Below are 14,868 nucleotides of genomic sequence, written 5' to 3' on the forward strand. Positions count from 1 at the left end.
CCACTGGAGCTAAAGGAGAACTTGAACATGACTGGAGAAGTAGCAGGACTTTTGAGGTAGCCATATGACAGTCAGCCATATGAGAGCTCTAACTAATTCCTCTTGCAGCAAATGGCCTGAATGCTCGGCATGATACTATAATAAAATTTAAAAATTAAAGTTTTATTTATAATGATGAAGCTTTGCCAGGCAAGAAAAAGAGCACTCACATAAAAATTTTGGCATTTGGAGTTATTATCTCGTCATCAAGAGAAGAACATAGAGGAGTATTGAGCTACATTGGCAAAAGGCTGCTTGATTTACAAAGGAAATTATTTTTTATACAAATTCTTTCTTTGCTCTTACCTAGAAAACATACTTTTTATTTTGAGACACACCAAAACAAGTATTTTTATTTTATTTTCATGACAAAACCTATAAATTATTCTTTTGCCAGAGGAACATTTGTACCTGGCATTGGGTAGTGCAGATTTCTCTCCCATTTTTCTAACAGCCTTCTTCACATTACAGATTCTAATCATTTGGTTCTGCCTTTTTTGCTTATTTAATGCACCATCGACTTCTCCAAAGCAAGTATAAAAGTTAAATTTTAAGACATCAAAAGAAATACTCACAAGTCATCTCCTCCTTGTCCATTTGCATCTCTGCCATATAAGTCTTTGCCATAAACATGACTTGCATTTGTATTAGCACTTGCTAAAACTATTGCTATCACCAGAGCTGGCAAACCTGTAGCACAAGAAAACTTGTAAGCTTTCATATCTCCTTAACTTTCAAATTCACCATGCTAAGCTGAATTATCAACATCTCCATCCTTATTGGTTTCGTGCAGAGCATCCTGAGAAAACTGCACTGAGAAGGCAGAAGGAAACAATTTTTCAAACAGAACAAATATATGGAGCTATCAAAGCAATTAACAGGCATTAAAGAGTAAGCCTTGTAATGTTCTGTAGGGTAGAAGTAGCTTAGTACATGATAAGGAAATTAAAGTAAAATAATAAACTAAAGTAAAATAATATCCCTTAATTACATGAAGTTAAATTTGCAACTGTGCACAGGCTCTCATTATATAGTGAGAAGATTAACAAATTATTGCAAAAATGAGATCTAGCAGAGGGATGGCATTAGGAATTTTTTGAGGGAGTTTTTCATGCTAATGTGAATTCATAAAGTGGTGTAACTGGGGAACATGAACTTAAACCAGCAATTTCTCCACTGCTTCTCTCAACCACATTGTATTATATACACCATATTATATATCTTCTACAGCACTATACATATAATATATACTTTATTTAGATGTGATCCCCTAGCTTCTGTAAAGCAAAGTAAGTACTTCTTAATAAAAAAGCAGAGGGAGTATTTGGGGAAAATAGACAACTGTGCATAAGAGAACTCTGCAGAAAGGTAGAGCTCACACAAAAAAATGTACATTTCCTGATATGCCTTATTTACATGTCTTATCCTTGCTCTAACAGAACAGATTCAAAGGGGAAGAGGTTAATTTGCTTTTCCGACCACTCAGCCCTTGTACTCTGCTGAGGTTGCCAAAGAGGATGCTAGTTGCCAATGGAAAGACATCAATTATCAGCTGTACTGAGGTCAGTTCTCTAGCCGTAAGGTTAATGGCTTTGTATTGTGTCGTATTATTTCAAACACAGTATGTGCATTCAGGGAGAAACCACAGATTCCTGATTACAGACAAAAATGAAGAATAAAAGTCTTGCTGCCTGAGCCTTGCAGTTATTTTTCAGTATTACTTTTTCCATTTCTGTCCTGCTGTGTACATTGCTTAGGGCAGCCAGGATCTCTTAGTGGTTTAAATGCTGTGCTGAGTCTCAGAAAATTTTGGTTGTTTCTGATTTGTCCTTGTTGGCAAGAAAATTTAAGCTAGTCTTTAAATTTTTGAAAGTCAATGCAAAACTTCTGTAGGTTTTGCAGTAACTGCAAAAGTTTCTGCATTCATTGCGTGACACAGTTCTCCATCTCTGACACGGCACTCATATTTTCCCTCTCCCACTCTGGCCTCTTTGGAAAACAAGACCAGTCTATCTGGTCTCTCTACTCATTCTGGGGCTGGGAGCTGCTCAGGGTGGAGAGTGCCAGTGAGAGTGTATTTACACTGAATCACACAGGGGAACTTGGTGACAGAGAGGGCTGGCTGTGTGCCGGCACTGCTGCAGGCTGGGGGAAGGAAACGACACACTGATAGAAATTCTACTCTGTATTTTTGATAAAGAGCTTTTATATAGCAGCATTTTTAGAAAGCATTTTATACAGCAGCGTACATCCTACGTAAATATTGCATCTACTGAACTCACCCCAGCCAATGATGCAGAACTTCAGTATGTATCGCCGTATATACGTATTGAACACCTTCACAAGTGCAATGTACATGTGAACAGCTTCCAGTCCCATCCATGTAAAGGTGGCCAGGAGAAAAAAGTGCAGAAGTGCAGCTACAGCTATGCAGAGGCCATCAATATCAAAGGATGCAATCCAGCCATCAAGCAAAAAAATCAGGTTAAGAAAGAGCAGGGCTGTGCTCAGATTCATCAGGATTTTGGATGGATAATCTCTTCGTAACTTCCTAATAAGAGAAACAGAAGTGCACATGAGTCACTTGCTGCACAAACCACCTATAGCAGCTGGGTTTACCCCTTCACAAAGTCAATAACAGCACAAGGAACTCCTTCCAGATGGGTTTGTGCAGTAAGACACAGTGCTGTGTATTTCTCTGTGGGATTGTTGAAGGCTTCAGCTGTAGGTGGTGGGGGTAAGCTACCAGTTCTGTGGATTCATAATAGGCTAATTGATTGCTGCAATACTTTAGCAACTGATTTTTTATTAAAAAAAAAAACAAACAACAAAACAAATCAAAACACACTTTCAAATGGAATACAAATCAGTGCTTTTCATTTTAAATGAGAACAAAAAAAGTATAGCTGACCAGAAGGTCATCTGCAATAATTTTATATGTGGCCTTATATGCTAGCCTAACTTTTTGAATATATTGTCTATTGGGTGTGGTTTTCTGTTTGATTTAAATAATATCTTAGAATGACTGAAAAACAAGTAATTTTTTTAAACCGATCCACATTGAAATGTGGGTAATGAGGGGAAGCAAACAATTCCTACAGACTTGAACCAGAACACTATACCACAGGTAACGTAATGGGAATGCAATCATTGAAGGTATTTAAAACCTGAAACCCCTTTCTTCAGCTCCCTCTCCTGTCCCCAGAAAATTATCCTTCTTTAATTTCTGTTCTGTTACTGGCAGAATGCTTTCTTTGTGTTGACATGACCTTATTTTCTCTTTTCACTGTTCACAGAACTGTACTACTTCAAAATTTTTGCTTTCTCTTGAGTCATTTTCACATTTCAGCAGGACTTCTATGTAACACTTCACAATTTATTTTCATATTTTCTCTCTTCCCACTTTTTTCTGAAGGGCTATAGAATGTAATTGCTCTAGTTGGAAATTTCTTTTTTTAAATTTGGAACTTGTTATGCTCACACAGGCAAGTTTTGTTTTTATAAAAAGCCTGTTTGACAATTTGAAGATAATATCTATCTGTTCAAAATCTAGAGGATTCTATCTTGCCAAAAGGAAAATTTTGATACACTTGATTCACCTTATTCCCTTGTCTGAGCAGTACAACACATTAGAAACTGAAAGAAAGACTCTGAACTTATCTCCCCTTGAAAAAGTTTCCACTTCACAACACTGTGACCTTGATTTTGCAGGTTCGATTTTTTTTCAAACATGGATTTCCCCTCCTAGGCAAATAAACCACACTAACCACATAACTAACTAATTTTATTCTGCACATACAGGTACTTCTTTGTGATGCTCTTCACAGAATTAGTACTTACTCAAATGCAATGTATGTCAGAAGAGTTGCAGCTGAAAATATAGCAGAAATTCCACAGCCTATGTAAGTGATAAAGGTCAGGACCTTGGTGTTCTTTGGGTCGATTTGCGTCACAGTTCTCTGAAGGTCCTGTGAGAGAGGAGGAGTAGACCTCGGTTGTAGGCAGCACCTTTGCTATGAGCACAGCACCCTTTCTTGGTAATTAGTCAAGTGAAACTGAAAGGCATTCTGGAAATACCTCTGTAACCTTGACACTGGGGTTCAATTTTACTGCGTGTACTCGGTCTCTAGTTGTTACCCCTCTCACTTCCTTCCCACTGCTCTTCAAAGCATTGTGCTTTAAGTATTATAACTGCTGGCAACAGCAGATAGAGCCTGATTCTGATCCTTATAATTCAGTACTAGAAATTCAAATGTCCTTCTCCAAAAAAGTCTCCACTCTCCAAACTTTTTAATTCTGTTGCTTGTATACAACTCTTTTTCAGAAGATGTAAAATTTAGAAAAATGTAACTTAAAAGTATTCATATAAAATGTGCAACATTGTAGGGAACTTCTGGCCTTTTTGTTATTAAAAATCCATAGGAGTCAATGTAACTAATCATCTACAGGTGAAACCAAGAGCAAGATATTGCTTTTTGGAGTTAGGGTCTGTTTGGATATAAGAACTACACTTTTAACTAGAATTGGTCAGAAAAGTAATGACAAAGACAACAGAAAATAAAAAAAATGGAAATTAAGCAGGAACATGCTAGAGATTTTCTTTTCTTTTTTCCTAACTGTAACTACCACATGGTACCATCTGAGACTAAATGCCAGTGTTATTTCCTCTTTTTAAGGACAAGAAAATATGAAAATGTTCAGATTTATATCTTTAAGGACAAGAAAATATGAGAATGTTCAGATTTATATCACTGTGGAGGAAACTTAAGCAAATACTAAAAGATAATGATGTCAATTCTACAGTCATTATCACTGTTGTCCCTAGCAAAACTAGCTAGCAAAAAGAAACAAATGCTACAAAACTTTGCATGCTTTATAGGGAAAGGCAGGTTTCTTTTACTGTCCATTCCAGCCTTATATGACAGCTTATTTATACATAAGGAGAGTGTTTTTTGGAAATAATATAGTATCTAAATCAAAGTCAGAAGATATTGTTAAAACGGGAAAGCAACTAGAATGGTCAAAGCTGTGTAAAAATCTGTTGGAATGCAGCCCAAATTCAAAGACCTTCTGTCTTATTTCCTACTGTTATTGAAGCATTCAAGGAAGAGAAGGGGCTCATTGAATGTATCCGAAAGAAAGCCTTTTCTTAATCCCTATGGGGATGAAAAGTGGAACAAGACCATTATTTAGCTTGCAAGACACAAAGTTTGCAGCTTTTCCATATCTACATCTCAGCATGATGTGAAGAGACCAGTTCTATGAAGTCTGGAAGGCCAAAGCTGAAAAAGTCAGTGTATGTGGCTCCCTTGTGTGGTTTAAGTAATTTTTAACACTGCCACAATTTACTTCAAACCCCAAATACTTCTATTTAGGAATTATTCCTGCTGTTGACCAGGTGCCAACATCTTTTCTGCAGCTATGTTTTACAGGCCAAAGAATATTAATTTCATCTGGAAAAAAATGTATCAGCCCATTATTGAGGATAAACAACGACCAAAAGTTAAGAAAAGATAGCACTATTCAATTTTTTTCACGTTGGGATTTCTTTTCTCTGAAAAACACTTCACAAGTGCAAATTGCTGGAGGCAGCTGAAGGCTGGAGGCTATGTTGCTGAGGCTGAAGTTCCCCATATGGTTCCCTCTTTCATCTCCTGGAGAGACATTGCTCTGCCAGCCACCCTGTCTGGAGACTTTACTTAAGGCTCTGACAGAGTATGGACTATGTGTTTTGTGCTCTGTGAGCAGTCTTTTTCTGAGAGAAGGCCTGTAATGCAAGGCATCCCCAAAACTGATTAAAGTCAAGTAAGAAAACCGCCAATATGGGCTTACACACTGTGCAAAAGATGCCACTTCATAGTTTATGACATTAGATACATCTTGTGAAATTTGTGAACTAGATTTGCAAGACAACTCAGCCTTTCGATGAAGAATGATTGAGAATTTTTGTGCTCCCTTCATTTTCCATCTGCATTACTATTTCTACTGTCTAGAGGATGTTTTTCTTTCCCTGCTTTTCCCTACAATGAGCCTCTTTTCTTTTTGATCTGAAAACAGCATTTCTAACTATTTTTTTTTTTTCTTTCACCCCGCAAGCCACTTCTCACTTTCTCAGTCTGGAAATTTCGAATATACTTAAGACTTTCTTTTTCGCTTCCCTCCTGTTACATACCTCCTGCCTCAGCTGCAGGTCACTTTTGTCATATTATACTGTTAAGGGATATGTCAGAGATCCCCTGCAACTTAAGACTCATTAGGATCACTTTTTTATCCTGTCTCTCTAGTGTAAATGGTAGTACTGGGCCTTGGTTGTAATAATTTGGATGTTATAATATGCTATTTGTATTTTGGTATCACTCAGAAGTCTCAATCTCAGGTCTTTTGTGGCACATTATTTTTAAAGCATAAAAATCTCATAGGCACATTTTAATTATTTAAAATAATATTTAGCCACTTTTAAAGAATTTAATAATGATAATAGCAACAACAATAATATTCTTCCATTGCTAACTTTATTAATTGTCTCATTCCTGAATCCTTATCACTAGCTACTTTGTTATGAAAGTATAACTTTATTATAATAAGGGGGGAAATAATGTATTATTATTATTATTATTACTATCATTATTACTATTATTATTATTAATAATAATAATTATATGCAAAAGAAAGAACCCAAGTAACAAAAATGAGAGTTGTTTTGACACCAGGCAAAAGCTGTCTTGCTGTTCCTGGGAAAGGTAACTTGGTGAGCAGTTAGTTTGCCTACCATTAAGACCCCAAAATGTGTGAGGTGGTTGCATAAGCACACAGTTTCATTTTCATTGGACTCTGCATCCACCTGGCAGCCCGCAGAGTTCCAGCCACCACTGCCACCTGTGGAAATGAAACATGAGAAACTGCTGTCCAACAAACACATGCCAACATCTCTTTTAGCAGATTTCTCACTTCATCTTGTGCAAATGCAGAAGCACTTTCTCAAATTGAATGAGCCAGCATTAAAAACAACTGGGAGAGAAGCAAGTGTCAGATTTCCTAGTTTCTGCAAGGAATCACCCCAGATGAGTGTCCCAGGAATGGACTACTGAGCAGAAGCAACAGATGGAGATGTATAACAAAGGTAGGGAGCTTTTTGGTTAGCGAGTAAGGCGTGGATCACGCATTAAGACACGCCTTAGTTTTACCCAATAATAAGGTGGTTTTTGAACTCCTTTTCCCCCCACTGATGTGATGTCTACACCTGCCTGCCTCCCACTCATATATCCTCAGGCACATGAAATCTTTTATGGCCCAGGAGCAGAGGGTCCCGCCCTTCCTCTCTGCAGCATGTAATGCAGAAGGTCAGAGTGAGAGTGGGTAATCCCAATGATCTCTGGTGGCCTTACAAAAAAACATGAAGACAACTATTCCCAACCCACTCCACTTGAAAAGGCCATTCTGAAAAACAAGTAGAAAGATTTTAGTTTTAAAAATTAAATGTTAAAAAGTAAAATCTGTTCCTTTTTTACATTTTTTCCCTGCCAAAATATGAGCTAGTTTTTTTAAATCACTCATATTCTCTGACTCTTAAACACATTTTTCTCACAGCTCTTGACAAAATCCAGCATAATTTACTCTGTAACGTCAAGACAATCAAACTCAAATTCAAGACATTCTCTTAAAATACCGTGAAGAATACTGTGAAGATGTTCCAAAACCACTTAAAACTCTTCTCCACTCAAGCAGCCGCTGGGAATAGTTTCGTCCCTCCCTGTGTGTTCCTCCTTTAATGTGATTCTTAAGTTCAGCTTCCTAACTAGTTTCTATGATTTTTTTTTTGCTCATTTTAATCCTCTTGCATTCTCCTGAATTGCTGTCTGTATTTCCTGCTATGAAATACAAATTTGGATAGTAAATTTTATTTCTTTCAAGACTGTGTACTGAACCTCTCCATTCAAAATCCTACAGCTCTATCTGTTTCACTGTAAGGAAGAGAAACATCTCAGCAGTGATCTCTAAAACAGAGACATCTGGAAAGTCATCCCAGAGAACAACTTTATGTAAAGGATTAAGAGCCTGAGTAAAACATGACACACAGGTTTGGCAATAGTGGCCATTCTTTGATGAAGAATGGTCTAAAATGTTGCCTTATTAATGTGTTTCTCCATATGTGATCAAAAAAGCTCAAGATCTGTAACAGCCACAAACTTACATCTATAATACCCAGATTTTTTTTAAAAAAAACAAACAGTTAAAAGTATGGCTGAGAACCATTCACATGTCTGAGTAGCATTGTAATTTAATTTGCTCATACAGACAGATCAGTGCAAAACTGCAGATACGGGAAAAAGTTGAAAAAACTTAACCTAAACATTTAAAATGTTAAAGGCATATACATTATAAACAAACTTTAAAAAGGAGTATTTAACATTTGCTGTTACTAGTAACTATGCTGCCCAGAAGAAATGATACACTTAATTGAGTGGACTTTATTGAATCCTGTAAGGACAGATTGGCAAGCAAAATAGCCAATAGTGTGACCAGTTTTAAAACTGAGACACATTTATTCACCTCATGAAAGAAATGACAATATTTTTAAACTTACCATTTTTGTTCATATCCCAGAAGACACAGGTAGGTTTAGGATCTTCCTAAGAACAGATGTAAAAGTAGACTTTGTATATCTCTTCAGACATAAATCTGAACAACATTTACAACAGATGTTGCAATGCATATATTTTCATTTAATGAGCAGAAGCATTAACATCATTAAATTGTAGAAAACTTTCCTAGTGTCAAATTAGAGGTTTTTTTCCTGCTAGAAAGATGGATTTGTCCAAATTGCAAAATCTAGAGCACTGCTTCTATGTAGTTTTTGATGGTTCCTTTTGCACATTCTCAGAATAATGAAGTTTTCTTGTATTACTGAAGTTATCCATGAATATGATGTCTTTATAGAATCTAAATACTTTTCACTGCTTACTTCCTTTGGGCTTCTCCTTGAGTCCTCTACGTAAAGCTTGAAAATGTGCAAATGCTTGCTGAACCCAAGTGTAGGTTGTTTTGCCTCACCTTAAAATATTCATTGTAGTGCAATGCAAGATAACGTTAATCGAGCTGTGAAAATTACAAACCAGGTTCTCATTACATAAACAATTTACTTAGGTATTGTGTTTTAACATTTTCTTAGTGTTTCCAGTGATACTGCCTCTTTTGGATTAGATACTGAGAATGGAGTCAAGATCACACATTTTCAAACTGGAACAGTATGTGCCAAAAGGCTGCATTTGGTCTGTATTTCCCTAAATTTACTGTAGTCATCTTTTATTAATGTGTTTCTGTCGACTCCTCTGATGAAAACCACATAACAACAAAGTGAATAATGTTTGGTCAAAGAATTTAAGTAATTATGAAGTTCCAGTGTAATAAATCATGTCCCTTGATCCCGTTCATGAATATGGTCATTAATGAAGGTTTCACCTATAGTTATTGGCACAGAAATTACTTCTGAGGGGCAGAATCAATGGTCTTGCAGATAAATGTCAGGTTGTGAATGGAGCGCAAATTCATGAGGATGGGAGAGATTATTTGTTTCTACTTTTTGCTTACTTGCTTTTGTTCCAGACTTCTTAATTTCAATTTGATCTTACTCAAAATCCATCCATATAAATCAGGCTATAATCTTAGCCTTTACCATATATAATCTGCACTCCTATTCCTCTGAATAATCAAACTTGTTTTACCTGAATTTTGGTATGCTTGATTGTAACCCTCACATAATCCTGAAGATCCTGAATGGTTAAGTTTCCAATACTGCACGCCACCACAAAACTGGTCAAATTGGCAGGATTTTCTGCATCCTTCAAGAGATTAAGAAAAATATAATAAGTGATTACATGGCACATAATGTAAAAGCCAGAACACACAGTTTCATTTTTACAGCGTGCCAGAATAAGTAAGTTGTCAGCATTTCTGTACTTTTGATCACTCAGTATAAGAACATTATGCTTATAAAATCAAATTATGGATTTGACTCATGGAAGCTTCCCTATTTTCCTTGTAGCCATAAACATGCATAGGCACAATTATAGAGAGAGGTTAGAAGGCCAACAAAATTATAACTCAAACAATGTGGCAGATAACAACCCATGATATGATTAGCTCATTTCCCTAAACAAGCATGAACAAACTCACTTATCTTATTGTTGACACTGTCCTTTAGTAAATGCAAAGATTTTAGAGAATAACTGTTTTCTGCATAGAGTTGTTTAATCAATGAATGATTACGAGGTACTAAACAAATTCACAGCCATGTTACATACTGCAAGGGATAGCATTTTCTGTAAGGTCTTATTTTATAGGAATTTAAGTAGAATTCTGACATTATCACACACCAATAGGATTTTTAACCTGTAGCTGACAATTTTCCAGAAGAGAAGGTTTCCCTGGAAACTAATTATTTATTGAAATGGAAGTGCATTTGCAATGCTATTTTCTTTTGACAGGCTTCTATTGAAATCTGCATATTTAGATGGGAAGCTTGGTCTCTGCCTGTGGCAGATCTTAGGTCAATTGGAGTCTTCTGTTGCCACTCACTTTCCCTCCCAAACTCTGGTCTGCCAGACTCCTGGCCCCTTGATTCCTTCCATTTAGGAGTTTTAACATAACAAGAAGTCAGGTTTCAGCTCAGCACTGGGCTTGTGAGATCCCATCCCTCATGAGAGACACAATAGCTTCAGTTATTAAGTGCATACTATCTTGAGAAGAATATTTTTTTTCTTAAGAACCATATCCAAGAATTTTCAGACACAGTATTTCAGATTATTCTGGAGCTTTGTGGCAAAATTTCCTAAAACCTTAAAAATGGAAGGGGAAGAAAAGTGCGAATTTCTAGGCAGTTCTTGAGTACTCAGACAAGAAAAAGTTTCTTGGCTACCACCTAAATTTGAACATCTGACAAAGTGTATGAAAGTCCTTGGACATATTTCCACAGGTTTCAGTGAATTCTGTACCAGATAAGAAAAATGAGACACAGTTGGTCTCTTCAGGGAGGCAATTTAATATATTCTTATGTGTGCATTAAAGTAAAATACAGATTACTACTTATTTAGCCATAAGGCTGTGTTCAGCTGAAGTTCAACAGTTCAAGCATAGATGTTTACATTGAGCACACCTGCCTTTTGTGAAATAAATCTTACCCTGGACAGCTTTTATAGAGTCCTCTAAGTAATGGAACCATCTTTAATGAATTACAAGACAAAACTTATGAGAATTCTCTCAGTTGCAAGAAAATAACCCACCACCTCCAATGCTGCAAAGTATGTTTCACTGTTATGTTGAATACTTTTAAGGAATACAGCTAATAGCATTCAGATATTTGTAACTGCGTGTGGAAGAAGTATGAAATGCAATAAAAATGAAATACCCTTATACTAATGGATAAAGTTATTTGGTTTGAGATGGCATGTGGATCAGTTTATTTGTAGGCCTTATTTTAATCCTGTTTTTCTTTAACTTCCTTTATTTTTAGACTTCCTAAAAATGTGAGGATTGCACATTTTTAGTTAAAATGTGATGATTGCACATTTTTAGTTCATTGTGTTAAACACATCACCCGTGAAGAGTTTGAAAAACACACACACACAAAAAATGAAAGGCATTTTAATTGCAAATTAAGGTGCAATTTTTATGGTTTTTGCTTTTCAATGGCTTATTAAGTACCACTTAGAAACATATTCTAGCACCATTAAGGGACACATTCTGGCTTCATATGATTTTATGCCATTGTGACCAACCTCCATCTGTATTCTTCTGGGGTTTTTTGGCTTTTTTCTTTGTTTTCTTTTTTAATTAAAGATATCCATCCTGTTTTTCTCAAAACCAGGCTTAAAATGAGTACAACTTAAAGTAAAAATACTATGGGGTGTATTTCAGAAGGCAACTGTGGGTCATGGGTATTTTCTTGCCTAGATTATCTGAGGAATCTGGATACACTGCCAATAAAAACGATAATATAGGGACAATACAATACTACGGAGTTCTGCGGATGCACAAGAGCCAAAGGTCACTTGAAATACTGATGGGAAAACAAACTCAAGTCTGCTGAGACACATTCTACAGTTCACTATGAAACAATGTTTCCTTCTTAATTAACTCTATTTTATTTTTTCCAAATAAGTGTGGTTTTGGTTTTCTTTTTCCAAGCTGCAAACTCTTCCTAATATTTTTGGTACCTACCATGCAGGCACCACTTAAAATTTCATTTGATAAGACCCATAAAATAAAATATCAAATCTACATGAGCATGTTTAGGTTTCAGGTACAAGTATTGTCATTCTTATTCCTATTGAAATATGGTATGCTTATGGACACAAGTATGAAAAAAAATAGTGTATATATATATGAACAGAAGTTCTCTGGCTACTAACCATCAGCCCAGAGTTTCCAACTGAATATAAAGCAGTCAGCTGGGTATGACTGCTAACCAGCTCTTAAAAGGAAAGGAGAGTATCTGGCAGTGTTACATGCCAAATTCCCTCGTGATAGAAAAGAACCTGGCTCCACTGAACATCAAGGACTTATATTAATGCATTTTAATACAAGTTAAAGGCTTTATTAAAGGCTTTTGCTTCTTTTCTCTGATTTTAAGCAGTTGGGATACAGGTTTCATACATTACCCTGAGAAAAGATTTATTTCACACATGAGAGGAATTTGCGTTAAATCACTGACTTCAACTAACTTGGGCATTTCAACTATTTTGCTGCTCTGAACTTAAGTCTGTGTTTAGTGCCTACATTTGCTGTTTTCTTTTAACTCCTGTAACTCATGAGATGCCGTGGAATGATTGCACTACAGAAAACTTTTAGGAGCTGGCTTTGATTCACCCTATTTGAAATTACTTCAAGCACATTAACGCTTACCTGAAAAAGACCATTTTTATTGAAGAAAGTAAACTGAGCCCTTGATATAACTTCAAACTCATCCTGACTTAAATTCTTCAGTAAACTTGGTGGCAAAACAACAGAAGCGATGGAACTTGTCTGATCCTTGTCAAAATCTATCTGTTAAATAACAACAACAGGAGAACATGTTCAAACAATAAAGAAACCATCTGTTGTCCACAACGGAGTTCGCACTCTAACACAGAAATATCTAGATATGGGACTAGAACCAATCAACACTAAAATTACTTGTGCTATGTGAGACTTGATGCAAGAAATAATTTTTTTAAAGGCTGGAGATGTTTCCCACTTTTCCAGCATGAGATCAGCCTTCTGCTACAAAAAGATATTAGATAAAACCAACAAAGAAACAAACTCCTCCACTGCTAAAACGATGATTTGGAAATAATGAGATCGTAATTATGACAGTCATAACCATTTTCAGTAATGTTCAAGACACTTTTCCTTGTAGCAAACAATGTTGAGAAGTAACAATTATGCTCTGAATTTTTCTTTGTTAAACTGTATTAGTTGGCTTGAGCTACACATCTGAAATAATTCTCTTATAAGCTTTTATAGTTTCTCTGTTACAGAAAAGAGATTTAAAAATTATTAGTGTCACTTCTCCATATTTATTGTGCTATGTAGCACAAAAAGGACACTTTTTGACATCATATAAAATTAATATTTACTGGCAATGTATCAGAAATCTGAAAGCCCTCTGTGGCCCAGGAATGTAATAACTGAGTAGGAAATGATAGAGGATGTGACCCTGCATTTTATTAGCAATTGTACAACTGATCACTTTCCCACCATGGTCTACTCAAGGTGTGCCACTATATCCATTGAAGGAAGGGGAGCAAGCCAGCTCACAGCAGGTCTATAGTAAAAGCACTTAAGAATTTTACTGTGATATATGGGAACACCCACTACCTCCCCAGATTTCCCCTAGAGGCATCCTGATCTTGTATTTATGCCTCTCATGGACAACTGTGGAATTCTAAAAGCACCATTAGCTAATAGAAAATTAAAAGTCATAGGCTATTGACAGATTATTCACCCTTGGAAATCAGTAAGAAATAGTTCACAGACATCTCCTGACAGGGATAAATGTAATTCAAAACCAGGCTTTCAGAGGTGGATTCTGCCACAGTATACAGAAAGTGTGCATGTGATAAAGATGTCCCATTAGGCATTGTCTGCAAATAGAGTCAAAGAGGCTTCTCCAAAGAAGCATGGATATATTACAGGAACAATTTAATAATATGAATCACCAAAACCTAACTTAGTCAAAGGTTTGGCAAGAAACATAAAGACACAGGGGACTGAAATAGAATCTTTCCAAATTGCCATGGATAAATTTGCTTGGCATCTACTTTAAGAAAAATATACAAAAAAAAAATAATCTGGAAACATTCTGACATACAGCTTGAAGAGTTTAATGTTCCCTGATGAGCCTAGAATAGATCATCTCATCACTGGTGAAAAACCTGGGCTTTCATAAGGAAATCCCCCTTCAGTAGGGATAGCAACTATCTTTTTGACAGGCATGGAAAATATAAACAGTGCCCACAGCTGCTGCAACTTTTTTGGAAGAAAGGATGCTAAGAATTCTCAATCAGCTGTTGTAAATGTGAAAGTCTGAGAAGAAGCTCGTGTTCCAATAGGAACATTATAAATAATTTGATGGAGTTTGGATTTTATGATTATTTAGACAGTACTGTAATAAATGATTCCAGAACGAGAAAATTCCTGGATGTCCTCAAGCCACAGATGGTAATTCCTGTTCTACGTGCAATCATCCAAAACCTGGCTTTAGAATTTTCCTTTCCTCTTTCCATAAATAAAGGATGAAATCTGCAGGAGAAACATTCCTTTGATAACAAAGAACTATTCAGCTTCACAAAA

At 36.1% G+C, this 14,868-nt stretch overlaps 1 protein-coding gene across 1 annotated transcript in view; it reads right to left on the reverse strand.

Annotated features, from left to right (window-relative positions):
* Window positions 1-14,868, reverse strand: part of ADGRG6 (adhesion G protein-coupled receptor G6) — a 102,291-nt gene that overhangs the window by 11,267 nt on the left and 76,156 nt on the right. The window contains exons 14-20 of the mRNA XM_062488902.1: window positions 12,940-13,080; window positions 9,762-9,878; window positions 8,624-8,669; window positions 6,809-6,915; window positions 3,880-4,007; window positions 2,322-2,590; window positions 615-729 (exon numbers count right to left, since the gene is read on the reverse strand). Coding sequence (XP_062344886.1) covers window positions 615-729; window positions 2,322-2,590; window positions 3,880-4,007; window positions 6,809-6,915; window positions 8,624-8,669; window positions 9,762-9,878; window positions 12,940-13,080 — 923 coding nt within the window. The remainder of the gene's footprint in view (window positions 1-614; window positions 730-2,321; window positions 2,591-3,879; window positions 4,008-6,808; window positions 6,916-8,623; window positions 8,670-9,761; window positions 9,879-12,939; window positions 13,081-14,868) is intronic.

The sequence above is a fragment of the Cinclus cinclus genome, chromosome 3 (genome assembly GCF_963662255.1).
Source record: "Cinclus cinclus chromosome 3, bCinCin1.1, whole genome shotgun sequence".
Classification (NCBI taxonomy): domain Eukaryota; kingdom Metazoa; phylum Chordata; class Aves; order Passeriformes; family Cinclidae; genus Cinclus; species Cinclus cinclus.